The 27,126-nt window shown below is 37.2% G+C and overlaps 4 protein-coding genes and 1 long non-coding RNA gene across 9 annotated transcripts; 3 read left to right on the top strand and 2 right to left on the bottom strand.

Moving 5' to 3' along the window:
• Nucleotides 1-950: 950 nt before the first annotated feature.
• LOC109050594 lies at nucleotides 951-10,537 on the bottom strand. Its single transcript, XR_006158628.1, has 4 exons — nucleotides 10,402-10,537; nucleotides 3,024-3,121; nucleotides 2,206-2,488; nucleotides 951-1,329 (listed from the first exon to the last, which is right to left on the bottom strand). It is a non-coding gene; the product is annotated as an uncharacterized LOC109050594 (long non-coding RNA).
• On the top strand, nucleotides 2,222-9,767 carry LOC109050589 (exocyst complex component 3-like protein). 3 transcript variants are annotated; one of them, XM_042753326.1, is made up of 13 exons: nucleotides 2,222-2,354; nucleotides 4,066-4,241; nucleotides 4,333-4,548; nucleotides 5,160-5,572; nucleotides 5,698-5,987; nucleotides 6,066-6,183; nucleotides 6,293-6,418; nucleotides 6,503-6,603; nucleotides 6,691-6,807; nucleotides 6,948-7,218; nucleotides 7,344-7,499; nucleotides 8,895-9,028; nucleotides 9,126-9,767. In XM_042753326.1, the coding sequence occupies exons 2-13, from the start codon at nucleotides 4,139-4,141 to the stop codon at nucleotides 9,310-9,312; spliced, it is 2,232 nt and encodes a 743-aa protein (XP_042609260.1). In that variant the 5' UTR covers nucleotides 2,222-2,354; nucleotides 4,066-4,138; the 3' UTR covers nucleotides 9,313-9,767. The 3 variants fall into 3 exon arrangements, with proteins under 3 accessions (XP_042609260.1, XP_018923706.1, XP_018923705.1); XM_019068161.2 differs by lacking the exon at nucleotides 2,222-2,354 and adding an exon at nucleotides 2,396-2,532; XM_019068160.2 differs by lacking the exon at nucleotides 2,222-2,354 and adding an exon at nucleotides 2,396-2,532 and having other exon boundaries at nucleotides 4,329-4,548.
• Nucleotides 10,538-10,547: 10 nt separating the features above from the next.
• LOC109050591 (protein arginine N-methyltransferase 7-like) lies at nucleotides 10,548-17,730 on the top strand. The gene is made up of 17 exons (XM_042753327.1): nucleotides 10,548-10,791; nucleotides 11,092-11,128; nucleotides 11,357-11,506; nucleotides 11,587-11,695; nucleotides 12,285-12,397; nucleotides 12,477-12,706; nucleotides 12,779-12,959; nucleotides 13,689-13,813; nucleotides 13,943-14,078; nucleotides 14,173-14,256; nucleotides 14,990-15,037; nucleotides 15,123-15,212; nucleotides 15,948-16,109; nucleotides 16,192-16,266; nucleotides 16,376-16,536; nucleotides 16,864-16,960; nucleotides 17,117-17,730. Exons 1-17 carry the CDS (start codon nucleotides 10,697-10,699, stop codon nucleotides 17,273-17,275), a joined length of 2,052 nt encoding a protein of 683 aa, XP_042609261.1. The 5' UTR covers nucleotides 10,548-10,696; the 3' UTR covers nucleotides 17,276-17,730.
• LOC109050593 (anamorsin-like) lies at nucleotides 17,623-20,801 on the bottom strand. 3 transcript variants are annotated; one of them, XM_042753331.1, is made up of 10 exons: nucleotides 20,783-20,801; nucleotides 20,478-20,583; nucleotides 20,036-20,198; nucleotides 19,792-19,935; nucleotides 19,624-19,703; nucleotides 18,980-19,148; nucleotides 18,571-18,644; nucleotides 18,367-18,485; nucleotides 18,209-18,290; nucleotides 17,623-18,111 (listed from the first exon to the last, which is right to left on the bottom strand). In XM_042753331.1, exons 3-10 carry the CDS (start codon nucleotides 20,190-20,192, stop codon nucleotides 18,001-18,003), a joined length of 936 nt encoding a protein of 311 aa, XP_042609265.1. In that variant the 5' UTR covers nucleotides 20,193-20,198; nucleotides 20,478-20,583; nucleotides 20,783-20,801; the 3' UTR covers nucleotides 17,623-18,000. The 3 variants fall into 3 exon arrangements, with proteins under 3 accessions (XP_042609265.1, XP_042609266.1, XP_042609263.1); XM_042753332.1 differs by lacking the exon at nucleotides 20,783-20,801 and having other exon boundaries at nucleotides 20,036-20,195; nucleotides 20,478-20,670; XM_042753329.1 differs by lacking the exon at nucleotides 20,783-20,801 and having other exon boundaries at nucleotides 20,478-20,665.
• Nucleotides 20,802-21,022: 221 nt separating this feature from the next.
• Nucleotides 21,023-26,960, top strand: coq9 (coenzyme Q9 homolog (S. cerevisiae)). Its single transcript, XM_042753328.1, has 9 exons — nucleotides 21,023-21,166; nucleotides 22,135-22,336; nucleotides 23,012-23,147; nucleotides 23,239-23,381; nucleotides 25,421-25,505; nucleotides 25,624-25,728; nucleotides 25,815-25,970; nucleotides 26,098-26,151; nucleotides 26,526-26,960. The coding sequence occupies exons 1-9, from the start codon at nucleotides 21,109-21,111 to the stop codon at nucleotides 26,559-26,561; spliced, it is 975 nt and encodes a 324-aa protein (XP_042609262.1). The 5' UTR covers nucleotides 21,023-21,108; the 3' UTR covers nucleotides 26,562-26,960.
• The last annotated feature ends 166 nt before the right edge of the window (nucleotides 26,961-27,126 follow it).

Here is a 27,126-nt window from a genome sequence, read left to right as displayed (position 1 = left end):
TCTCTCTAATAGCACATATCAAAAGGTGGGAAAATTTAATAACATCTATCACTTTTTACTTTAATTTAGATGTTTACAAGTGCAAATAAATACTTAGAGCATAAACAGGATCATAAAAAAATGTGTACTCCACATCAAGAACTAGAAATTAACTCCACAACTGTGTTAGGTCAAAAGCAATGTTTAAGAAAATCTTTTATTAAGAGGATAGCCAGATGGAGTTACTCTAAAACATTTTGTCACTTTTTTGGAGTACTTTTCTTGGCTTATAAATCAAAGATTTTTCCCCTCAACATAATCTGCTCTCTTCATCATTTTATTTGATTGCTTTTGAATTGAGTTGAGCTTTGAGTGCACATGTGTGGATGAATTACTTTCGTAATTTGTGCTTGATGCAAACACTTAAAAGTTTTATATCTTTAAAATGTTTCACCAAATATTGAAACTTAAATAAGCATTGTAAAAGGAAGAGCAAAACGAAGTTTGTAATGTATTTTTAAGAACCACTTTTTTCATACCATCTAGAGTATAATGGATAGATTAAGACTTTGTTTGCCAAATCTTAAGCCAAAATGTCATTACATCTGGAATATTCTAAAATGGTCCCCAAAAACTACTGTAACCTCATCTTTAGACAAAATCCTAAGCATGGCCACCACCCAAACCCTGACCACAGCACAAATTTTAAAAAGCTGGAATGTGAAGCATTTGCTCGGAAGCACTTGGAATTGCATTGGACATTGTGAATTGTTCTGTAAAGACACATTTTTTCACATGCACTTAGGCCACAACTTACAAATAAGATTCCTCGTTTTCATGCAACTGAAAATCTCTTAATCTTTCATTTGATTTGATGACACAATTCAATTTTATCCTTAAAAAAACACAAAATGTACATTAAAACATACATTTCTCCAACAACTAATGAGAAACATAAAGACAACCAGGAAGTCAGCACAGGTCAGGAATGTCAGACAGGAAGTCCTCCCTGTGTTTGGATGACTACTTCTGAAATAGACTTCCCGTTCCCTTCGATCCGTTGGGTGGTGTTTCATTTAAGGTGGTGACAGGGGAGGGTGACCACAAAACACACAGCTGCATATCCCACAACTGACATCAATAAATAAAGGGGGTGGAAAAGTTATAGAGAAACTGGCAGAGGTCACCCTTTTGTATTTCCTATATACATTTGCTCTGTAGTTATAAAGGATGCATCTCCACCCTTCGACGAGAAAGCTACATCACTCCACATTTCAGTCCAGAGGGAACTATTAGCCTCAGTCAAAAAGCTCTGTTAGTGTGTCACAGTCCTCTGGTTATTATGGTGCTCTGCAAAGACAACAAAGTCTAGTCACCAGCTATTTTTAGCATATACTGCTGCTGAGGAAAAACACTAAAAGACAAAGCCTTCAAATTTTGCCTTAGAAGTTTTGCAAACTGTTAATAACCACAGAAGCATCTGAATCAGCTAGATGAAAATTAAAGTAATGCATAATGTAAAGTCAGCTGTTCATTACTGCAAAATAAACAAAACAAAATTCTTTCTAAAGGGGGTTATTTAGCAATATCAACCAACTAATTGTATGTTATTTACAGCAGCAAACCAAATAAATGAATAAATGGACATTGAATATTTATCTGAATTACAGTAAAAGAGAACGAGACGAAGGAGTGAAATGTGAGACATGAGAAATGTAAGCCAATTATGGTCAATTATACAATTTAGACTGCAGAAAGCTGCAACTGACCAATGAGAATAAAGCATTCCAGAGAGCTGAATAATTAGAGTCTATTTCCGTATAAACTTACATCAGAATCAATTTCAACACATCTTCACCAACAGTTGTGTGTACTACGACTTAATTTAGTCATGTTTGTAGAGCATGTTTGGCAGAGACCAGAGACAGATGTTAACAGTCATGGGGTAAGTCACAGGCCACGACACTTATACAAATAAACACATTCATTAAGGGGCCTCTGAACTTAGGTTCTTCTCATGTTTGCTCTACAACCAGCAGCTGTGAGCGATCACAGGACATTGGTAAGAACTTTCTGGAACAATACAAATGATTGCCTATGACTCTGTCAAAGCCGTATAAAACCTTTGTTCGATTATCCCAAGCACTTCCTCTTAAACATATTGGATTATAACTACCTCAGACACAGAGAGGCACTGTTGCACATGAAGGCCACCCCCACACTCACCGCTCACCATCTGGATCATTTAGAGGGCGGAGTGCCCGCTTTCCCTCCGTCCCTCTTGTGCTCTCTCCCTTCCTCCCTTCCCTTCCTGCCGGCCTCTGAGCAGAGGATGTGTCTGGGAGTGTGAAAGAGGAAGGCTGGCGGTGAAGTGGGTATGTACCCTCTCTCTTCGTCTCCCTTGTTACTCTCTCTGTCTCTGCTGATTGCTCTATCTGGCGACACTGAGCAGGCCCTCTGGGCAGGGCAGTCTCTTAGTGGCGGAACGGTGGACGGTGGAACAACAAGCCTAAATGTCAGACGGAGATAAGAATGGCCAAGACAATCATGGAGGTACACATCATTTCTGTTTGTTTTCAATGAAGAGAGGCATCTGGAAAACGTTTGTTTATAATGTCATAATATTGCACTGGTAGAGAAATCTATGTATATGTACATAAACTAAAAAGAATTAAAGAAATGTAATGAAATTTAATATTAGCAGCATAAATGTTTCTGCCAGGGGAATGCTACATAATTGATCCCCTTTATATACACATATACAGCTATGGGTGGAAGTACCTTCAATTTGGTCAAATTTGGTCATTTTAGCATGACAGGAAATTAACAATGAGGCCTTGTGGTAATGCTCAATGTATGTAACATATATACAATTCAACACAGTGCTGTGCAAAAATGCCATCCAATCAGGGAATAAACCCAAACACAGGGTATCAAGGAGCTAATGTCATGCAAGAATATATAAAAAGGTATATAAATTAGAAAGGTCTGTAGGTAAAAAAATAAATAAAAATACTTTAATTTAGAAAACTTTTAAAACATACCTACAACAACCTCTGCAGTTTTTAATTGAGGGTATATGGTTCTTCTGCAAGCCATAAATCTTTGTGGTTTTGGCCGAAGTACTACACTACCCACAATCCTGAAGAAAGAACCACCAATTAGAGAAGTCACTGTTACCGTGGCAACATTGATGACAACACAGCTTAATGACATAATTGGATCAGTCTCACAACAATGTTCATCATCTTTTCAGTCCCTCATTTTCGCAAATGCTAAGAATATTTTCTTTATATTACTGCTTGTAAAAAAAAAATAAAAAATCAAGTATATAAAATAAAAATCAATACTGCATCACCATGGATGAATAGATGACATTATTAATATAAAAATACCAATAAAATATAACTAGAAAATTTTTAAAAAACATTAAGTACAAAGTCCTATCTTTATTTTTAATTTTCAAATACCTTTTACATCAAACTGTAATGTTGTGAATAAAAGATATTCAGGCAAGTACTTACACTTGGTCTCTGCATTATGAACTCTGAGACTGTTTTGCATGATGCTCTCATTTATCAAGGAGGGGGTAAAACCATGCAGTTTCTGCCCTGAAGCTGTTTTCTGAGTAATTGTATTCTTACATACTTTCCCGTGGGTGTTTCAGTTCTTGAGCACCCAAGGGATTGGAAAATATGAAATGGAAATTTTGAAACTTCAGACTTCGAAACGGTCAGGACAGCACTGAGTCATTATTTGGAGAAGAGATCAATCTGCTGAGCTTAAGACTTCACTAATGTCAAACTTTTTAGATTTAGCCTTTTGCTGGTTTAAATAATCTCTGTCTCAGGAACACCAGGAAAAATGAAGACTTTCACTGTTAAAGTCATTCATTGTGCAAGTCAGAGAAAACTCTCTCTCATTCTCAAAAAAGTATGCATTCTTTTACACAATCAGCAATAACTTAATTTAACATTGCAGTTGAACAGCTGCACAATTCATTGGATTTTTCTATGCTGTTGGCTTAACTCATCTGGCTCAGTAGCATATGGGCTACATATTTTTTTTCTGCATTTTGACTGACAGATGCCCCTGTCCCAGTCGAGGTGTGGCCAGAGCTGGAGAGAGCCGAGTGTTTGGCTCGGGGTGCTGCACTGAAATGGGCCTCAGGTGTCTTTTGTCGTCCAGAGCATCTGGAGAGACTTGGACAATACAGGAAAAGGGAGAGTCAACGAACTGCATCAATTCATTCAAGGTTAAAGGTATGTAGAGGTCATTATTTCACTTCAATTAGAATGCCTCTAAAAAGTTTTTGCCCAACAATGACTGCAAACTTGCATTTTTCTTAATCAGTTGTACAGTCCTACCTGGAAGGTGTCGACTGGGGTCTTGGCCAATTGCGAGAGGCACGAGCTGAGCTGAGAGAAGTGTCTCATGACTTGCACAAGGCTGACTTGGAGTCCAGAAAAAATTCTGAAGAAGTAACTACACTGGAGACTCTTCGGGAGATTTCTGTCTCTCACCGCCAGCTCCTTGCTGCAGTTAGTAACCTACCACGTCTCTATAAAGGTTAGTGATTCCCTGCCCTTTTCACTGCACAGGGGTGTCCAATCCTTGTCTTGGAGAGAGTTTAGCTCCAACTTGTCTCAACATCAACATACATGCCTGAACATTTCTAGTTTTCCTGAAGACCTTGATAACCTTGGATCAGTTGTGTTTTTAAACTGATGATGGAGCTAAACTCTGTAGGACAGCGCCCTTACAGGAGCAGTATTGGACACCACTGCCATAGAGCCAAACATTCTCAAGTACATAAAAGTACTTGAAAACAAGAACTTCTAGCTAAGCAAGTTCAATTTTATGAGTCACTGCATTCCAAAGTGTGGTCATTAATAATGTAATACAAGTATGCACACTGCATCACCACTATGGCACTATAGTGTAAAATGCCTTGGACTCCAATTACGTTATTTTCTTTTAGGTCTACCTGCAAGGCAGACCTAGAACCTTGTTGAGTAACAAAATTGCTATTAAGGTGGACATGTTTACAGCTAGCTAGCTAAATTGTAACACAGATCTATCACACACTTAAGTACTGAGGTTAGCCAAAGTGATGCAAGATTACACTCTAAGTATGTATATTGGGGCTACCATTTGCTATGTCACCTCTTTTATGTCAGTGCGGAGTATGGTGCTAGAGACAGAGAGACTAGTGGAGTCTCGGAGACTACTGGAAGCTCATGCTCGACTAATGGAACTAGAACGTTGGCAGGATGAGGTACTGCAACAGCTCCAAGGACCCAGGGGATTGCCTGGAACGAGATTAACCTCTGAGGATGAGGAGTTAGTGCGGAATTATTTCTCAGGCGTTGGACGCTTGGTGGATGCCCTTGCCAAGGAGCTCTGGGCAGTGGTGGGGAGTGGGTTGTCACTTGCCTGTCAGAACCCCACACTTTTTGTGTCAGCTGTACGGATAGTGGAGCGTGAAGAAGCACTAGATCAGATGTTTCTAGAGGAAAGGAGGTCAACTTCAGGACAGAACACACCCATGCCCCCTGGGAGACCACGTTGCTGGAGGGACCGCTTCTTCAAGGTTTGATGATAAGCAAGTTTCCTATTGGCAGAAGTACTGGGAAAAATGTTTTTCTAAATTTTAAGAGTAAAAAGGATTTTTTTTTTAAATTCACTTAATATGTACCTGTTCTACTATTTGGTCAGGTGATGGAGGAGGCAGTGTCAGCACGTTTCCGTAGCGTGTCGTACTTGCACACTCGTGGACCAGGGCTTGCAAGTCACTTGTCTGCTCTACAGCACTGCATTATGGGAGACCTTTCAACAGTGCGCCATTTTCTTGAACAATGTGTTCCTTCTCACTACCGTCTAACAAGAGCTTATCTGCGATTCTGCCACCAGTTCTTGCAGAACCATCTTGGACTGGTTAGTGGATGGGAGCTAGAGGGTGGGGAAATCTTCGCTGTTCTTAACTGGGTTCTGCACATATACAACAGGTAAGTTAAGATTATGCTTAAATCCGAATTTGGTCTATGGGTAATCAGAAAGTCCTACACAAGAACTTGTTCTTTAAGCTCAGAGATGATGGGTGAGCCAGCCCTTGTAGTTGAGCTAGACATTGACGACATGGGACCTCTCATATCTCAGGAAGGTCTCGAGCAGCTGCAGAACAAATATGTCCAAAAAGTTCGGGTAAGACCCAAGGAGGGGTTTTAGTCTCTAAACGTTTTAACATTTACATTATCTTGTCGAAATTAACAGGCCACAAGTTCTTGAGAAATTTCACTGTGATTGTTTGTAGAAGAGTGTCTCAGAGTGGATGCACAAGGCTCTAGAGGTGGAGCTGACAGACTGGCAGAGGGATCAGGAACCAGATATTGACCATGAAGGCTGCTATCACACCAGCCTTCCCACCATCATTGCTCAGGTAATAAAGCAATGGCTTAATCTACAATAAGCAAAATTTTGGCACTGATATACATATGAACTGCTCTGGTGTCTGTGTTGTTAGATGCTAGAAGAAAATGCACGGGTGGCTTTGATGATAAGTGAATCTCTGCGGGACCAGACAATCCAAATGGGGCTTTATGAGATGGAGAACCTCCTCAGCCGGTGTGTATATTTATCAATACCAGGAAATCAAAACCCTTATTGATTATATTCAACATTTTATACTTTCCTCTCACTACATCTAAACAGATTTCGAGATGCAATAATAGTATTTGGGAAGGAGCACCGCAGGGATTCAGCCATAAACAGTAACAAGTTCTACCTTCATTATCTCCTGGCCTGCATCAACAACTGCATCATCCTCAAGTGAGATGGTGTACACGTATCTTTTTACAGTATGTCTGTATTTATGTGATGTTTGTTTGAAAATGTGTGTGTTTAAAACTGTTTTGTGTGCATTGGAGGTACTTGTAAGCAGTAATTCTCTGATTTAAATGGCCATCTAGAACCTCCACAGAAAGCCTGCAGCAGCAGTTGTGCTCCTTCCCTTCAAACCGGTATTCTCGCATTTCACTTGGACCTCTGGCTGCCCTGGACCGTGCTGTGAGAAAAGCATGTCGCTTAGTCATGGACCATCTCTTGTTTGAGTTGCAACCTCATCTACAGGAGCTCCTGTCTCGTACCTGGCTGGACCAGGGAGAAGTAACCCAAAATATGTGTGGGGTTTTAGAACGTCACTGTGAATTTTACAACAGGGTGCGGCAACCTTGTCGCCAGGTTAGTGTTTACACCAGGCATTAGAAATGATGTAGACCAAACAATAAAATGAATGAATATATTTACCAACAATGAAAAATGATACCCAAAAAGCCTTTGCATCATGTGATCTCCATTATCTACAGAGGCTAAAGGAGGAATGTCAGTGGCTAACTGTTGTTGAGTATGTCCGTACACTGATGCAGAAGAGAGTGGTCTGCAGAAATAGTGACGAGCGAAACCAACTGGCCCAGCGAATGACACAGGATGCTCAGCAGCTGAGGGACCACCTTCAAAGCATGGTGAAAACACATTTACTTTAAAGGGGTCATATGATGTTGCTAAAAAGAACATTATTTTGTGTATTTGGTGTAATGAAATGTGTGTATGTAGTTTAAGGTTAAAAAACACATTATTTTCCACATACTGCACATTATTGTCTATCCTCTATGCCCCGCCTTTCTGCAATGCGTTGTTTTTTACAAAGCTCATCGTTCTGAAATGCGAGGTGTGCTCTGATTGGCCAGCTATCCAGTGCATTGTGATTGGCTGAAAACCTCAAACGTGTGACGGAAATGTTACGCCCCTTACCATACTGTGATGCGTGTCCCGGTCAGAACACCGGCACAACAAGACAAAAACAATAAAACCCATTACAAACGAACTATTTGTTGCATCCAGTGGGGGCTTAATTATTGATTATAATGACTTATACTGTCTTTTTATGCATCGCGTTGCATCACGCCACGTAAACATAAAACCATGCCTGCATTTGTGATCGGAGTAACGACAAACAACAAGCGCTACACTCCACTGCTCAAAACTCGCATTTGAATCATCAGTGGCAAATCCTTTACATATGTAAACGTACTTACAGACAGTGAGTCAGAACAGCCAACATTGTAGTCTTCTCTCTCAGTCCTCTGTAAAATGTGCTGCACACATCTGAATATTTGTGTTGAACTGTTCTGTAACAGTGTTGTAAGTACAACTTAACCACTGATTTCTAGTTGTGTCCTCGTTTGGAAGACCAAACGAAGTATTTTCGCTTTCACAATGAAACGGCATCTCCACAACATGGCAGTGGCGGCAACAGCGAGAATCAAAGTTACGTCTTCTTTCTTTGTGTGAACATTTGGGTGGCGTTATGCAAATCTTCCCACATCGTGACGCAGACAAATGGGGGTGTGTTTAAACGAGGTGTTTTAGGAGGGCGTGGACGAGTCTTAACTTTAATAAAGAATATCTCTTTGGGTTTGAGACTTTAGTCATTACAAGTTTAGGCATCTTATCTATTCACAAACAGCTTGTAACAATCCAAAGAGAAAGGAAAACTTGAAATCGCATCATATGACCCCTTTAATTTTGGGGGGAATGTTTATGTGGTTTAGGAGCAAGTCTTCTGGCAAGTACACCCAGATAGATAGATTCAGCTTTGACTAAAAAAACAAATGCTTACAATTAGTTATATTAAAAACATTAACAAATAATCAAATTATTCATTAATTTCAAACCTGAATCAAAGGTATTCATGAGAAACTGACTTGAACTCGCACAAAACCAGCAGTTTATTGGATCTTATCAGAATTGGGTCAGGCAAACCTCTAGGAACAACACAAGAACAAGTCTATATACGTTTGTGGAAATGAAATTTCTCTGAGAATTTCACTCATGTAATGCCATTTTTACATTTAAAGGAGATTGATGGGACCACAGATGAGGTGAATCCCACAGCTTTGATAACTGCACTGGCTGACATAATCAGTTTGAAAGATCCAAACATGCTAATACTGATGATTTCTGAATTGGTATCCAAGTACCCTGATATAAGGTGAGATTTCAAACCAAGTATGCAGCATATCTTCTGAATGCATTTGTAATACAGAGATTAATCTATGTCAAGAGACTTATAAAGTGTGTCTTTTCAGTGAGGAGCATGTCTCTGTCCTGATGGATGTAAGAGGGGATGTACCCAAAGACGTGCGGAAGTCAGTAATAGATTTTCTGGAGCAGAGCGCCCCACCTTTACCACAAGGATACCGCCCTATATTCACAGAAATCCTTGTGCCTTCTTCCCGCATACAGTTTTGTCTGCCTACTGCAAAATGCACTTGAGAAGCACTCAGAGAAATAACCCTACTGAATTGTATCCGGCCTAATAAACAGGAAATTCATTATTAATTCACCAGTATTCAATAAGACTAGCCTACTTGTTATCTGATCTTTCTCGTCTGAAATTATACTGTGCCCAAATAATATTTACATTTATGATCTCACCAGATGCTTTCTTACAAATGAAAGTGCATAAACAAATGTAAATTTTTAAAAATCTTGTTAGTTCTCCAACATGTATGGTAGAAACAAGAGAAAGCAGTGCACATTTTGGCTCACTGTATTTATAAATATTTGGGGGTGATAATTTTTTCAATGTAAATGTATAGAAAAGTTCATGTTACCAAACATAGCATTCTCAAAGCCATTCAATCAGTTGCTTTAAAACTTGTATATCGTGGTTCACTATGTATATTATGGTTGACTATTGGTCAATAAAGCAATGCATATTAAGAATATATATAAAACTGATGCATCAATTCATAAAAAGTCATTAATTCAAGGGTATAACACTAACAACCAATAATGTAAATACATGTACATAAAATGGTACATTAATATAATATACCATTGTACATCCACTGTACCATGACACATTATTTTACACATTAATTCAGCCATAGTAGTTTTAGTAAGGCTAATATTGGACCCGTAGATCTGTACAGTCCTACAGGCTATAAAAAATTAGGAATATTAAAAAAATGTATCAAGGTATTATTTTCGATGTTTAGAGGTATTCACCAATTTGGTTTCACTCAATCAATAGGCCAACAACACCATCAACTAAAAAATATTGAATCAAATATTCAGGCTATCGATGATACAGTGGATACTGTGGCTCACAATTTATAAAGAACAACTATGATATGTTTTACAATCTTTTCACAAATCAACAAGGAGGGAACCACACATTATAATGTGAGAGCTAATTAATGTGCAGCAACCACTGATCTATATATGACTAATCTATATATGATCTATATATAATAATCTATATATGTGCTCTATTATAGATCAGTGGCAGCAACACAAAATCTTGCCCAGCTACCTTCAAAAGTGGCCCAACATTTCAAAGACAAGTCAAGCACTTACCTTGAATTAACATCGTAACTTTGACTTGTATGTGAGCTTGTTGTGTGTTATTAACACAACGCATAACACACATACGTGGAAAAAAAAAGAAAAAAGTATTGTGTAGCATGTAATTTTGGCAACGGCTGAGGGGAAGCGGCCTTCAGTGGTCACGTGATCTTAGGGGCGTGACTTCACGAAAAACATGGCCGCGCCCGGTGAGATCATGTCGGATTAATTCATTTGTGAACGACTTAGGCATTATACTACAAAATACATTAATAAATAAGTTTGTTCACGTATAACCGAAGTGACAATGAAGACATTTTGCGGACGTGCGAATCCAACCACCGGAGCGCTGGACTGGGTTGAGGAAAGCGAGGAGTATGATTACCATCAGGAGATTGCGAGGTGTGGAAACCATCACATGTAACATCACCAACGCGTCGACAACAACTGATCTTTGCCTGTTTCCATAGAAGTGATTATTTATATTGTTAAAAAAATAAACTGATCAAAATGACGTGATGAAAATACTTGACAGTGACTTGTTGATATTTTTGTTCTTACACGTGGAAAGTGTTAGTGGTAAAAGTGCTAGATTATCAATTACACTTATGTGATAATTACACGTCATGAGGTATCCTATCACATAAAGGGGGTAAATTATCTGGACCTGTCCTGATAATGGTTGCTGTGTCTCTTTCCCAGGTCCTGCTATGCAGACATGCTCCATGATAAAGACAGAGTGAGTTTTGTTGTCATGTAATATCGCATAGAAATACTGTAAACCAAAATTGTTCCAAAACAAGTCTAGCTCCTCTGATAAAAATGGGAAACAGAAAATCAGAATGACATAACGGTGGGAGGACTATCCCTTTGTGATTAGCTTAATTTGACATATTTTCCAAAGCAAGCATATAGACATAGAAAAGCTGAAATGTAGCTACTGGTTTTTCTGCTTTGTGTACTTAAGAATGAGAAATACTACGAAGGCATTCGAGCAGCGGTGAGCAGAGTAAAGGCACGCGGTGAACGGGTGGTGGTCCTGGACATCGGCACTGGGACGGGTTTGCTCTCCATGATGGCTGTGACGGCTGGAGCTGATTACTGCTATGCTATAGAGGTGCTCACTGATGCTCATGTATTGAATGTTGAGAAATAAGATGAAATTTGAATGAAGACAAATATATGAATCCCATACAGGTGTTTAAACCCATGGCACAGGCTGCCACTTGCATCGTGGAGAGGAACGGCTTCTCGGATAAAATCAAGGTCATCAACAAACACTCCACAGAGGTTACAGTTGGACCAGGTTAGACAACCACCAGTATGCTTTTAACACAGGTCATTCAGATAGGTTCAGTGCATTGGTTTTATATAGTAGTAGTAATTATACAACATAATTATCCAATAAGATAATACATTTTATAACTACCTCTTGTGTATATCACTGCACAAAGATTTATATTTTTTATTTTAATATTTTGTATAGTAAATTTTATAGAGAATATATTAATAAAATGTGTATGTGCATACATATTAATTACTTGTGTAGTTTTTGTTTTTTATCATTTTATGCATAATAAAGATTTTTATATATAGACATATATACACACATCATAATGTTTTAATTTTATTTTATATTTAAAAACATGATCAATATTTTAATGAAATTAATGATAATTTAAAAAATATATAATTGTAATATTTTACAATTTTATTTAATGTTTGATATGTTAATAATAATATTATTAGACATATATATATATATATATATATATATATATATATATATATATAGATAGATAGAGAAAACCAACTTGAATTTGTGTCATAAATTCTGTAATGAACACCATCATCTGTATGCATTCTTGCAAATATAAATGTATTTGTATCTGTAGATGGAGACATGCAAGAAAGAGCTAACATCCTTGTCACGGAGCTGTTTGATACAGAGCTGATCGGTGAAGGAGCGTTGCCCAGCTATGAACATGCACACATGCACCTCGTCCAGGTAAATACAGTTGCAAACTGCAGTTTTACATTTTGCTGCATCTTTGAAGTGTTTAATGCAGCTGCTCTCACTGGCACAGGCAGGTTGTGAGGCTGTGCCGCATCGTGCAACAATCTATGCCCAGCTGGTGGAGTCGGACATGCTGTGGAAATGGTCACAGCTCCAACCCATAGAGTTGGATGGGAACAAACTGCTGCCCCCTCCTGCTGTGGTGAAGTGTGCAGGAGCGCCCTCTGTCTGTGACATCCAGCTTAGCCAGGTGCCACCAGAGTCTTTCACTCCCCTCGGGCCCATCTGCACCATGTTCAGGTACAAGTCTGGGTGTGATTGACATAGTCATCTGTTTTTTCTTCTGTGTGACTCATCTTTCTTCCACTCCAGTGTGGATTTCAGCAAACCAGTTAGCAGCGCTGCTCAGTCCTACACAGCACAGTTCAAGGCCCAGACCAGCGGGAGAGCACAGGTGGTCTTATCCTGGTGGGACATCGACATGGACCCTGATGGCAACATTGTGTGCACTATGGCCCCCAGCTGGAGCTACTCAGATCCTCGTACTTACCCTGTAAGTACTGGTGCTTAGCCACTAATATTAATGTGTGAATATCAAAAATATGTCCAGGTAATATTTCACCTGAAAAATAATTCAAGATGAAAAAATTAAGAAATTATATTTTGTATAGAAAAGAAGCTTATACTTAGTCCCATTATTTACTTTATTTTCATGGAAATAGACCTGTTAATTTTGTTTTGTCATTAATAATTCTTATGAGATCCATTATGGAAATACACAAAATTCTCTATGGTTTTCTCTGCATGTCTAAAGAATAATGTACATACTTAACAATAATTTTAATAATAGTTTAATTGTTGAAGGGAAAAAAACGCTAGGGCTGTCAAAATTAATCACGATTAATCACATCCAAAATAAAAGTTTTGTTACATAATATATGTATGTGTACAGTTCTTTGTATATATAAATACTAAATGACATATTTAGTTTTTTACATGTATATACATTTATATATTGTTGATATTTATAATAATAAATAAAATATTATTGTTCTTTCTAAACATTAATATAATTAAAATATTAAACAATAAACTAAAAAAAAACCCAAAAAAATTTCCAAATTTAATCAATCTAAACAATCTATAGAATGACAATATTAAACAATAATCTAAAAATCTTGGGGTGAATGTCTTAGTTAGAGGTCCCTCTAATAGTAACACTGTATGACTAAACTATCTTTGACTTGGTATATTTGATTATTTTTGATCATGTGATGTGTAGTGGAGGGATCACTGGATGCAGAGTGTCTACTTCCTTCCTGCAGAGGAGAAGGTGTCAGAAGGAGAAGAGCTTAATTTAATTGTCTCTCATGATGACTACAGTCTCTGGTACAGTCTTACGCAGAGGTAAGGTGGATCTGAGCAGTGTTTGTTTAGGCATGATAACAAGTTTCAGCTTTAACTGAGACATAGCATAAGCGGTCTCTGAGGAAGACTGTATTATATATTTTATTATATATATTTTCTTTTTTATAGTGAACAAAATGATGTCAAAGTGGCAAAGTTTCGACCATGCTGCACCTGTCAGGCCCACCTGGTCTGGACGAGGCCTCGCTTCGGGGAACTGAATGACGAGCAGAGGACAGAGAGTTACGTGAACGCATTACGTAGTGTAAGCTAACTAATAATTTACATGTGAGCTTGAAGTGCTGCTTTCTGTGTACTGGAAATGGCTCAAATTGAGTGTGTTTCATGTATGCTTGCAGATTCTGAAACCAGACAGTGTGTGTTTGTCTGTCAGTGATGGAAGCCTGTTACCCATTTTTGCTCATCTGCTTGGATCTAAAAAGGTAAGTAGGTTTTTTTTTTTTTTTTTTTTTTGCGAGTCAGAAGGTTCTCAAATTAGTGAGCTCCCTTCTCCCTGCGCAGAAAGCTGCCTTCTGAGGCAGCATCCTAAGCTTCGTGAGAACTTTTAAGTAAGTTATATGCAACTCTGTGCACTAGATGACTTGATTTCAGTTGTGTTTAATAATAGCATGTTGCTAAGCTATTAATGCAGTGTTGGGTGAATAATCTGTTTTGAGCTAAACTGAACTATTTTTATTGAGTAAATTAGTCATTTTAAGTCAATTATAAGCAACTATTCACCACACAACTTTCAGTTGACTTCAGTAGAGTTTGATGTTAGCATGTTGCTAAGCTAACAATGCATTGTTGGGTTTTGATCGAAAATAAGCTATTTTTAGCAAGTAAATAGTACATTTTAAGTAAATTATAAGCAACTGTGCAACTTTCAGTCGAGTTTGATGTTAGCATATTATTGAACTAATAGTGCAATATTGGGTAAATAATCTGTTTTGAATTAAACTAAACTATTTTTATCAATACTTCTAAGTGTTGAATGAATAACTGATATTTTTCTTGCCTTATCCATTGCCTTTTCTGTAAAGGATAAATGTTGTGTTACCTTAATATTTAGACAAAGTAAGGTATGCTGGGAGGCAATACAATTAAGAAAAATACTGTCTAGGTTAGGGTTTAGAACAGAACATACTGTAGATCTTTCTGTCTCTGTCTTTTCAGGTGTTCAGTTTGGAAAACTCTGGAATGGCGAAACAAGTGATCGAACAGGTGAGATTTTGAATCTAAAAATATTTACCTAAATGAGTTCAGACAGGACTGATTGGTAATGAGAGTTTTTATTTCCTGCTCACAGTTGCTGCATGCTAACTCACTGAAACATGGAGTACAGTTGCTGGGAATACGACCCGAGCAGCTCTCATTAGCTGACTTAGAAGGAAATCAGGTACAAACTAAACCGAATGTGTATAGACTGTGAGGCTCTCTATATATGTACTCTAAAGCATTTGTAGAGTTTCAGAGACTCTGCAGAATCTGAATTTATCACAACAAATACACTACCATTTTTTTAATGTAATATATGTGTCTGTACTGTGTATTTTTATTATGTATACATAAATACACACACATACAGTATATATTTTGGAAATATTTACACATATTTACATGTATATATTTATATAATTTATATATTTAATATACCAATATAATATTTTTTTCTTGAATATATATACATTCGTGTGTGTATTTATATATACATAATAAATATATGATATAAATATATAAACACATATATTATGTAAATTTTGGATGCAATTAATCGTGATTTATCATTTGACAGCACTAATATATTTGTTTAACTTCTATTCAGCAAGGTACATTACCATTCAAAAGTTTGGGCTCAGTAAGAATTTTTTTTTTTTTTAATTCAGCAAAGGATGCATTAAGAAGGTCTTAAGTGACAGTTAAAACATTTATAAAGTTAATAAGTATTTCTATTTTAAATAAATGCTGTTTCAAATAATCAAATCATTCTCAAAAATGTATCACAGTTTCCACAATAATATTATGCAGCACAACTGTTTCCAACGTTGATAATAATTAGAAATGTTATCAATAAGAAATGAAACCATTCAAAATTGTAAATGGTTGAGTATACCTTATATTTTTCACTCTTCAGATTTCAGTGTTGATGGGAGAGCCATACTTCAGCACCAGTCTTCTGCCGTGGCACTCTCTGTTTTTCTGGTACTGCCGCACCGCTGTGGCACAGCTGCTCCATCCCAATGCCACCATCCTGCCCCGTGCTGCCACACTTTACATAGTCGCTGTTGAGTTTCAGGTAAATCATTTTTTAGATACTTGTCGGATATACATTTTGTAGTATACATTTATAGACTGACTGACTTCTGTTTTTGAATCAGGATCTGTGGCGAATCCGAGCTCCTTGTGGTACTTGCGAAGGCTTTGATGTCAGTCCAATGGATGAAATGATTCAGGTAAGTACTGGTTACAGGTTTTGGTCTGAACACGTGTTTTGAATAAGTAGACTGCTTGAAATTTGAATGCAGTTGATTAATATGCTTTTGTGATGAACTCCACCCACAGCAATCTTTGGATTACCGTGAATCCTGGGAGGCAGAGCCACATCCACTGTGGGAATACCCATGTCATGCTCTGACCAAACCACAGCCAGTTCTGACATTTGACTTCACGCAGTGTGTTCCTGAACAACCAGTTAACAGTGATGGAACTGTGCCATTCACGGGGTAATGTGAACATATTACAATTATTATAATGCATAAAACATTATAAAATTATTATATTAATTTTGAAAATAATTATAATTGTATGTATAATATAATTATTATATTATTAAATATTTTGTAACATAAATTTCTTTACTTTTACTTTTGCTCAAATTTAAAAAAAATAAAAATAAAAAATCTTACCGACCCCAAACTTTTGAATGGTAAAATAAATGAGTAATGTATTAAAACATATATTTGTGTTATAAAAATACACACCTAATAGATATTGTATAGAGGATGCTAGGTTGCTGTTGAATGTACTCATAAGGGCTTCTGATATTTCAGGAGAGGACTCTGTCATGGTGTTGCTCTCTGGATGGAGTATCAGCTGACTGAGGACATCACTGTAAGCTTGGGCCTGACCAAACCAGTCAGCGAAGAGGTATTTGTTAAAATAACAAACAATATCTGCATTCAGATGAAATGTCAGTCTTCATAAATCTTCCTCAATGAAGCTGAAATTGAAATTCAGATAAGATTATAATAATCGTGTCACTCTCTTGACCTCTTCACCTTAATTGCTTTTCTCATTTCACAGGGCGCTTGTGAATGGAACCCACACCGGAAACAAGGAGTGTTCTTCTTCAGATCCACAAGGGAAACTTCTGGGAATGGGAGGGAAGATCTTGCCTATAATTTAACCTTTGAACCTCATACTGGTGACATTAAAATGGATTTCTCCATCACAGAAACTTGACCGCTGACCAAGACTCCAATAAACTAGGCCATTAGTTTACATTTTTTCCCAACACAATGCTTATCCAAAGAGTTTCAGTGACTGTGAACTTGCATGAGCTTTTTAACCGGTTTTGTTTTATCCTCCTCATAATATTCACAGTTAAACAACTTAAGTGACTTCTCTAAACAATCGAATGAATTATAATGCATTTAGCCATGAGCTATAACTTTGTGTTGTGTGCAGAGATTCATTGAGATTGCATACTGTGAGAGATCAAACTGTAAGGTGCCACACAAGTCTCATGATGCCGTTTTAAGTAGTGATATGAAATGTCTTGCAGTATAAATACGAGGCGAAAGTCTATGTATTATTTAACAAATTTTATTAAGCATTTGATTTTAGCTTAAAATAATCACCTTATTCTATACATGAGCAGCTGCTTTGGATTTTCAAATAAAACAAATTACACTCAACATGGATATTTCTTTCTTCTACATGAAGATGAGATACTATAATCCAGAGATTTATTCATATTTTTACCATTTTCTGATTGAAAAGAGACATTTACAACTAAACAGTGCATAACATTTTCAGTTTTTGTCATGTAAGGGTAACTTGAGTGCATTCCATTGTCAAATGACACTCTGAACTGTATCCCTGTTGATTACACAGATGGATATGTAATCTGGGTCTCAATGTTGCAGAATGGTAACGGAATGTAATAATATCTCAGAAGTGAGTGTCTATGCATCAGCTATATCAGTGTTGGCCAGCAGAACCTTCTCTCCAGGTTTGAAGGCAGGCATGCCTAAATATGGACAACTGGCACATCGGAAGGCATCGCCCAGATAACACTACAGAGGAAAAAATTGTCAGGTGTCAATTTATACTAAACTTCAAAGTCATCATTTGTACAAAGTAAGTAATAGATTCAGTTATAAAAATACATACACTTCCACAAGCTGATTTGGCCTGGCTGGCTTTCTGAGTTGCTTTACTCTCCTCTTCCAATTCTTCAGCAAGACCACAAGTGCTACAGACCAAGAACAGTCATATTAATTCAATGGATACATTTAAATGTTCTTTAATTTAAGGTAATCAGTAATCACCAATTTTTGCAGGCCTTCTTTTTCTTCTTGGAGTCATCTCCACAGGAAGCCTTGAGAGAGGACGGGTCAGGCTTTTTCAGATCATCAGCATCCAAAAGTGCATCTGAATCTACCAAATCCTACAGAGTGAAGGAGTAGAACAATGTGGTGGGTGACACACAAAAGGCACAAGATTGACAGATGCCAAAACCGATCTTTCCATACCACATCATCGTCATCCATATCATTGGCTGACAGGGTCCACTTTTGTGCAGTGCTTAGATCAAGAGCTGGTTTCTCTGCAGAAAACAAGTGTTGTGTTGTGGATTTATTAAGTCGTTCATTTTAAATTGATGTGAGCTTGGTTTTGGATAATTATGATCTTTTATCTCACAATTAGGACTTTTTTGGGAGTTCATATCTCGCAACTGGAAGTTATAAACTCACAATAGTATTTTTTAAAAGAGGAAAAATTTAATTGTGTTGTAACTGAATAAAACTCAGTTCTTTAGATATAAGTGATATGCAGCAATATACAGTAAACTCAGAATTGTGGGGAAAAGTTCAGAACTTGGAGATGAATTCTCATCAACTTATGTTACATTTAACGCATCAGCGCTTAAAAACCACAGACCTGCTGTAGTGGTTTTCTTGCCCAAGGAAAGTTTCAGTTGCGTTGAGGATCCGACCTCAAAGTTAGGTTTAGATGCCGAGATGCGCACCCTTAAAAGCGTGCTTCCCTGGAACCCTGTGCGCTCTTTCAGAGCTGTGGCTGCTTCTGGGCTCAGCGGCTCGGTCTTTACCTGGGAAAAATATTTGTGTCATCAGTCAAGTGTTCATGCAAGGCACTTTTGAAATTAGCAATATTATTTCAACTGTTCTATTTTTATTATAATAAACATTACTATTAATAATAAATAAAAATAATAATGATGAATGTAATGATATATATAATTTTCAAAACTTTGATTCAACAGTTTGTTTGCATCAATGTGAAATTATTATTATCATTATTAGTTACTATTATATTTTATTGAATTCAACTTAACTACAATGATTCTATTTTAGTATAAATACTATATTAATAATAATAATATGTGGAATAATAATGACATTTTAAAAAAAGGATTAAAATTATCAGTATTATTAACTGTTATTACAATAAACGTTAAAAATAATAATAATTTCATAAGGCAAAAAAAATCTGTATATTTTTAATCTATATCACCCAGTCCTACACTGAATCAACTTTAAAAAACAGCAACACTGAATACTGACCTCAGTGACAGATACTAATCCTGACAGTTTAAGAGCTGACATCAGCTTCCCAGCGGTTCTCACACCGTTGTCCTCAGAACCTAAGAAAAACGTTATGAGGTGAACCATTAGCACGGATTCACTTCACTTGAGCATGTTCTACAGACTGTGCCGTTCTGAATCAGATACCTGTTACCGGCTCTTCTAGCACAAGTTTGCCACCAGGTTTCATTACTCTGGCCATCTCCGCCAACATTTCTGAACTGTGGATTGGTGAGCTGTCGCCCAGCAGGCCTGAGAGAACCCAGTCATAACTTGAAGCTGCGTGAGAAGCTAAAACAGACAGATTTTGTGGGTGAATGATTCCTTAAATTCTTTACCTTAGATTGAGACTGGAAAGTAATAAACGTGTCGCATAGGCCTTCGTACTTACAAAGTTGTAGTCTCTCCATGTTCTCCAAAGACACCAGACTCTGGTTACCAACAGCAGTGCCAATGCTCTCAGCAAACTCCTTCAGTGCAGTGGCAGATGACGGCTGAGTCCATATCAGCAGCACCCTGTCCCCCTCCTTCAGTCCAAGGTCTGCCATCACCTACTAATATACGTGTATATTAATATTAAATACGTGTTTTGAGCATTATCTACACTAAAGATTAGAAAATGACCATTTACAGTAAGATCTGCTGCATTACAATGACGGCGCAGTTATAATAAAACGTTAACACACACCATAGCGTTTCAGAGACAGATATAAATAACAATGTAACGAAAAAGCACTTAACACGCCATTCAGTTTAACCATAAAAACACTCAAATAAAACAGAATGTTCACAAAAACTAGTTTTTTCCTGAAAAACATACACAGATGTCCAACCTGTTAGAGAATGTTTTTCAAACACCGGTCACAACACACGTCGCAGTTACAATGTCGCAGGTTGTTGCACGTAGGCGTCGCGCTGAAATGATGACATTTGCTGTTTCTAGAATAAAAGCATAGAACGGCCATCAACATACTGGCGCAGAAGCTTTCCCTAATTGGTTAGTACAATGGATATTAAAAACCGGTGTTCATATTTAAACTCTTTCATGTCTATTATCAGCTTAAACAAATTCGTAGTGTCATTATGCAGCTATCAATCGCCGTTGCTGCAGCATTTTTAAAGCGTTGTCACGTTGTACCTGTTACTTTTCTCCGCGCTGTTACAATAGGCCAATCACCTCCGCGTGTGGTTACCTAACAAGGCGGTTTATATAATACTTTTATCAAAGACTGCTGAAGCGGATATATATATTTATATCAGATTCTAAAGCATTTTAAATAAATACATTTAAGTGATGGTTCTTTATATTATAGAAATGAAGAGAGCGCGAAATAAACGTAGTTAGATATAAATGAATCCAAACCAACGACCCCCACATAAACAAACAATGTTTTTTAGCGACGGCTATCAGCTGACAGCGTTTGCTATGCTGTGTATCGCAACGCTGGGCCGCTGTGGTTGCATATGGCGGCGCTGATCAGAGGACTGAGAGCTGGAAGGGCCTTGCGGGGTCTCGGCGGCGGTAAGAGGGGACCGTGAGAGGCGTCTGGTGTTAGCATTTCAGTCCGCAGTCTTTGTGTTTAAAAAAGTTTACAGTAGTCACACGTGGCAGCTGCGGAGGGCTTTTGTGTCTTGTAAATAGTTCTGCCTGTTTCCAAGTATGGCAAATGTAAGTCAGCTGGGCGACTAGAGAAGGTTACCATGAAGGGCAGGATTGCGCTTGCAAACAGAAAGTGCATATGACAGTCCATAACATTTGAATACTGTGAGATTCAGCCTGATTGCAAATGCATATTGAAATAATGGTCAAGTTGAAACGAACTGGTTGAGCGCAGTTGCTCTACAGAAAGTTCAGTTTAGTGCTTAAAGCAGATTCTATCCTTTGCAAAATGGGTGATATAAATACATGCTAAATTTCCTGTTAGCTCTTTTTTATTGTTTCAGTTTCACTCCATTGAGGCTGACCCCTTTTTTGAAATTGAGATTTATACATGAAATAAGCTTTCTGCATGGTTTGTGAGGATAGGACAATATTTGGCTCAGATACAACTATTTGAATATCTGGAATCTGAGGGTGCAGAAAAATCTAAATATTGAGAAGATCGCCTTTAAAGCTGTCCTAATGACGTTCTTAGCAATGCATATTACTAATCAAAAATTACGTTTTGATATATTTACAGTAGGAAATGTACTAAATATCCTCAAGGAACATGATCTTTACTTAATATCCTAATGATTTTTGGCATTAAAGAAAAATCAATCATTTTGACCCATATGATGTATTGTTGGCTATTGCTACAAATATACATGTGCGACTCAAGACTGGTTTTGTGCTCCAGGGTCACATATGAGAAGTAAAAACTGAAGGCTCATTGTGCAAACTTTTAATTGTTACATTGCAATGCTTTTATTAATATAGAACAACATGCTTTATGATATAATTGTAGAGCAATTTGGTGCATGGTATTTATGTTTAATGCACCTTTGCAGTTGCAGTTCAAGGCACAGTCAGTCTCCAGTGCAGCAATGTGAGACGTGGATTCCACCGTGCCGCCCTGTTACGACTGGCCAGTGACTCTAAAAGTGACACATCTGTGCCACCTCCATCCTACCACGAGGTTCACACAGCCGGAGAAAGCTCATCCTCTTCAGCACAGGGAGAATCTTCAGAAGACGCTCAGCCAAACACCAGGTTCGAGCCCCAACTAAATACAAGAGTTAAAGGGATAGTTCACCCAAAAATGAAAATTACCCCATGATGTACTTACCCTCAAGCTATCCTAAATGTATATGACTTTCTTCTTTCAGACAAATACAATCGTTATAATAAATAAATTTATTCTGCCAGTGAGAATATCCTAATATCACGAGAACCAAGTTTTGTTTACAGCAAAGAAAAAGCAGGCTCCTCTTGGCTTTTATCAAAATCTTCCGAGATTTTCTTTTACAAATCCTCATTTTGTACTTCTAATTTGTGACGTTTTGTTTTGTTTTGCTCTCTCGTTTGTGCTTCTGCATTCATCACTTCCCACCGGAGCTTATGTCATCCGCTGGAACACCACTCTCTTGTGAACGCTCGTATGATAGTTGGCGAAATTTTAATTTTAACATCTTTTTATGATGCATAGATGAACTTTTTTTGGGCTTCAAAATCTCAACAGCCATTGACTGCCATTATAAAGCATGAAAGAACCAGAACAATTTTTAATGTAACTCCCACTGTATTTGTCTGAAAGAAGAAAGTCATATACTAGGATGGCTTGAGGGTGAGTAAATCATGGGGTAATTAAAATTTTTGGGCGAACTATCCCTTTAAATTCATCAACCTTTCAGTCATTTAATCTTACCTTGTCCATTTGGCATCTCAATTTCAGGATCAGAGTGGTGAACACGGTGAAGACTATGAGACGGAAGAGCAGCTCCAAGCTCGCATCCTGACTGCGGCTCTAGAGTTCGTTCCGCAGCACGGCTGGACTGTGGAGGCCATCGCAGCTGCAGCAGAGGTTTGTTTCTAAAAGGAGTTATGTAAATATTAAATTTAAATATTGTATTAGACATAACTGTATAACTGTAATGATATGCTCTGTGATTCAGACTCTTGGCCTGTCATCAGCTTCCACTGGGATGTTCAACAATGGAGCCGGAGACTTGGTTCTGCATTTCGTTGCGCAGTGTAACGCTCAACTTGCTGAGACACTCGCAGAGCAAAATAACCAGGTCCAGCTTGGCCAGGCAGAGTGAGTTTAATATTATTAATTATTTAACATACTAATATACTTGAGAAACAAGTGCTAACAGTGGTTAAAATTACATTTACAAAATTACAACTGTGTGTATATACATATATACACACAGGTGTGCTCAAAATTATTCATACCTGTGGTAAATATGATTAAAGGCAGCTGTGAAAATAAATTGTATCATTAATCTCTTTGATCTTTTATTTAAAAAAAAATGCAAAAATCTTACTTTTCATTGGAGAATAAGAATTTAAAATGGGAGAGAAATCTCATTATGATTTTTTTTTTCTCTAATACACATTGGCACCAATTAATCATACCCTTTTATTCAATACCATTCAGAGACCATTCCTTCATCCAGAATCCATCCTCACCCCCCCTTTGCCAAGAGAACAGCTCTGAGTATTCACCTATAATGCCTGATAAGTTTGGAGACCATTCAGAGACCATTCCTTCATCCAGAATCTCTCCAGACCCTTCAGATTCCCAGCTCCATGTTGATGCTTCTTCTCTTCAGTTCATCACACTCATTTTCTACAGGGTTCAGCTCAGGGAACTGGGTTGGCCATTTGTTTATGGATCATTTGTTCTCAGTGACCCATTTTTGTTTTGGTGTTTGTTTGTGGATCATTGTCCTGTTGGAAGATCCAACCACGGCCCAATATAAGATTTCTAGCATGGACAGTCAGTTTAAAAAAAAAAAATGTCTATGTTGGTATTTAATTGAATCCATGATGCCATGTATCTAAACAAGATGTCCAGGACCTCCAGCAGAAAAATAGGCCAGCAACATTAAAGATACAGCAGTATATTTCATTGTACACTTTTTATCCCTGTGTTCACCAAACCCATTTTTAGTGTTTGCTCCTAAAAAACTTTTTTTGGTTTCATCTGACCATAGAAGCCAGTGCTATTTGAAGTTCCAGTCGTGTCTGACAACTGAAATGCTGGAGTTTTTTTTTTTTTTTGGATGAGTGAAGGGAATTTTTCTTGAAACCCTCCCGAACAACATGTGGTGATGTAGGGGCTGTTTGATACATATTTTTTTAGGCTTTCTGACCCCAAGACTCAGCTTATCTCTGCGCTTCTCCAGCTGTGATCCTTGGAGAGTCTTTGGCCACTCAAACTCTCCTCCTCATGGTGCATTAGGATGATATAGACACACGTCCTCTTCCAGACAGATTTGTAACATCTTTAGTTGACTGGAACCTCTTAATTATTGCCCTGATGGTGGAAATGGGGATTTTTAATGCTTTAGCTTTTTTCTTACAGCCACTAAATTTGAAATTAGTGAAGTTCAACAATCTTTTGCTGCACATCAAAAATATATTGTTTGATTTTACTCCTTGTGATCAATGATTAAGGGAATTTGGCCTTTGTGTTCCTCATATTTATATTCCTGTGAAACAGGAAGCCAAGGCTGGACAATTTAATGCTTTTAGTCACCCCGGTGTGATAAGAATGAATGGGAATATGAATGGGAATATACCCAGAGATATTTTAATCATAAACATTTCTAGGGGTACTGATAATTGTGGCCATTATGTACTAGAGAAAAATATTTATGTTTATGTTTTGTTGTAATTAAAATTACAGGGATTATTATTGCTTGGATTAAAATTTTTTTATCATTTTATAAACTATTATTATTGTGGATTAGTTTATTTATGTTTAATTGGAATAAATGACAGTATCACTGGTTTAAAAACTGAGTTCAGTTTTTTAATTATTAAATTAATTTATTCTTTTTTCAGTTATTGTATTTTTTCTTGAGAACTATTTATGATTATTTTGGAGTTTGGATTTGTACACTTGTTTTGTTGTTTAATTAACATTAAAGGGATTAATATTGCTTATTATATTATATTATATTATATTATATTATATTATATATTATATTATATTATATTATATTATATTATATTATATTCTATTATATTATATTATATTATTGGGCAAATGATAATAATGCATTAATATATTACCTTTTTTTGCTGCTCTAATTAAAACCTCCATGAATTTTTCTTATGCATTAGAGCAAAGAAAACAGCCGAGTTTCTGAAAGACGCTGTGGAGACGAGACTGCGGATGTTGATTCCTTATATTGACACATGGCCCCAGGTATCCTCTGCCTCCTGCAAACTCCTTTCTCAAAACTTCAGATTTTTCATTTTTAAAAAGCAATCATTTATAAGAACTGATGGATGCCCTCAGTGTTGTGTCTTTTCTGGCTTTGCAGGCCATGAGCATCCTGCTACTGCCCCACAACATCCCCGACAGCCTGAAGCACCTGTCCACGATGGTGGATGACATCTGGTACTACGCAGGCGATCGCTCGACAGACGTGAGTGGCTTCTTTGATCTCACTCGCTACCTTCTTCCTTGCTTTGGTCTGCTCATCCACCGGTATTTCTTCTGCGTTTCTCTTAGGTCAACTGGTACACACGGCGGGCGGCACTGACGGGGATCTATAACACCACAGAGCTGGTGATGGTGCAGGACTCCTCTCCTGACTTTGAAGAGACATGGGCCTTCCTCGACAACCGCATAAAGGACGTGGTTAACATGGCAAACACGGCTAAACAGGTTAATGCAGTCTTGCTTTCCATAGCTAATGAGGAGCAAACAAAAAACAATTTTTGTGCTTTTTTGCTCCTGGTATATATGCTCTTGTAAATATTATTACTAATATACTGGATAATGTTTGTTGTAGGTGCAAGCCACAGGAGAAGCCGTGGTTCAAGGACTTATGGGAGCCGCAATTACGGTAACCACACAAAAAATGATACAGTTTCCAGAAAGAAATATATTAGCCCTAACTATTATGAGTTGTCTGTATTTCAGTGATTATATGAAAGAGAAATGTTTGGCATGTTTAAGTTTGACTTAATTTGTATTTTTTATTCATTATAAATATGAATGATTATAAATTAGCTATATAGTATAAAATATTATTGTAAGTTATTGATAAATATTTGTAATTATTACTTATTTTAATTATAATTTAGTAAATATTTATTACTTTCTATTAATTTTGATGTTCTTAATTGTTTAATGATTGAATATTACACAATCCCTGAAATGTAAGGTTTTAAAGTGTAATCTGATTTAATTGTAATAGTAAGCTCTCTTCTCACTCAGCTGAAGAACCTAACAGGGATGAACCAGAGACGATGAGTTTCTTCTGATGCGCCTGCCTTCGTTTTGTCATGTTTTACTCATTGAGTCCTCGATTATGCAGCACAGATGTCTGATACTTCACTCACCCGCTCTAAACCAACTAAACAATTTGAAATGATTGCAATGAAAGTGTTTGTGTTATGATACAGGGTGGATTTTCACACCCTTAGCACTTTCAAATGGGGGTCAGCTGTGCCATACCTAATTCCTCTGTATCCTAACCTGAGCACAATGGGGAGGCCGTTTTCTTTTCAGGCATTTCTCTGTATTTATAAAAAGAATAAAGGAAGAATATAAATGTAAATTGTTTTTGAGAGTCCTGTGTTCATACTGTTTGCGTCAAACTCATTGGCGAGTCCCTCATTAAAAGAAATAAAGGGTAACCTATTTACTGAATAGTGTCTTGGTCTGTTATTTTTGTTGTTGCAGATTTAACTCTTCCAAAATGTTATAAATGATTAATTTCTCATATTAATAAATACTATGGTTTACAGTTGTAACTGTAGTGAAGATTATATTTTGAGATGATATCATAACGGCTTGGTTAGTGAGCGGTTTTAAC

This window comes from Cyprinus carpio, chromosome B25 (assembly GCF_018340385.1).
Source record: "Cyprinus carpio isolate SPL01 chromosome B25, ASM1834038v1, whole genome shotgun sequence".
Classification (NCBI taxonomy): Eukaryota; Metazoa; Chordata; class Actinopteri; order Cypriniformes; family Cyprinidae; genus Cyprinus; species Cyprinus carpio.
Note: the sequence above shows the minus strand (reverse complement) of the source record. Positions and strands in the feature narration are given on the sequence as shown.

Excerpts from the sequence above, each read along its gene's own strand:
- coq9 (XM_042753328.1), top strand. The coding sequence starts at position 21,109 with ATGGCGGCGCTGATCAGAGGACTGAGAGCTGGAAGGGCCTTGCGGGGT. Across the intron at positions 23,382-25,420 it reads GTCCAGCTTGGCCAGGCAGA|AGCAAAGAAAACAGCCGAGT; the intron begins GTGAGTTTAATA and ends CTTATGCATTAG. Across the intron at positions 25,971-26,097 it reads TGGCAAACACGGCTAAACAG|GTGCAAGCCACAGGAGAAGC; the intron begins GTTAATGCAGTC and ends TGTTTGTTGTAG.
- LOC109050589 (XM_019068160.2), top strand. The coding sequence starts at position 2,493 with ATGTCAGACGGAGATAAGAATGGCCAAGACAATCATGGAG. Across the intron at positions 4,242-4,328 it reads CAATTCATTCAAGGTTAAAG|TCAGTTGTACAGTCCTACCT; the intron begins GTATGTAGAGGT and ends CATTTTTCTTAA. Across the intron at positions 6,808-6,947 it reads AACAACTGCATCATCCTCAA|AACCTCCACAGAAAGCCTGC; the intron begins GTGAGATGGTGT and ends ATGGCCATCTAG.
- LOC109050591 (XM_042753327.1), top strand. The coding sequence starts at position 10,697 with ATGAAGACATTTTGCGGACGTGCGAATCCAACCACCGGAGCGCTGGAC. Across the intron at positions 16,110-16,191 it reads TAGTCGCTGTTGAGTTTCAG|GATCTGTGGCGAATCCGAGC; the intron begins GTAAATCATTTT and ends TTTTTGAATCAG. Across the intron at positions 16,267-16,375 it reads CAATGGATGAAATGATTCAG|CAATCTTTGGATTACCGTGA; the intron begins GTAAGTACTGGT and ends CTCCACCCACAG.
- LOC109050593 (XM_042753331.1), bottom strand. The coding sequence starts at position 20,192 with ATGGCAGACCTTGGACTGAAGGAGGGGGACAGGGTGCTGCTGATATGG. Across the intron at positions 19,936-20,035 it reads CATGGAGAGACTACAACTTT|CTTCTCACGCAGCTTCAAGT; the intron begins GTAAGTACGAAG and ends TGTCTGTTTTAG. Across the intron at positions 19,704-19,791 it reads GCTAGAAGAGCCGGTAACAG|GTTCTGAGGACAACGGTGTG; the intron begins GTATCTGATTCA and ends CGTTTTTCTTAG.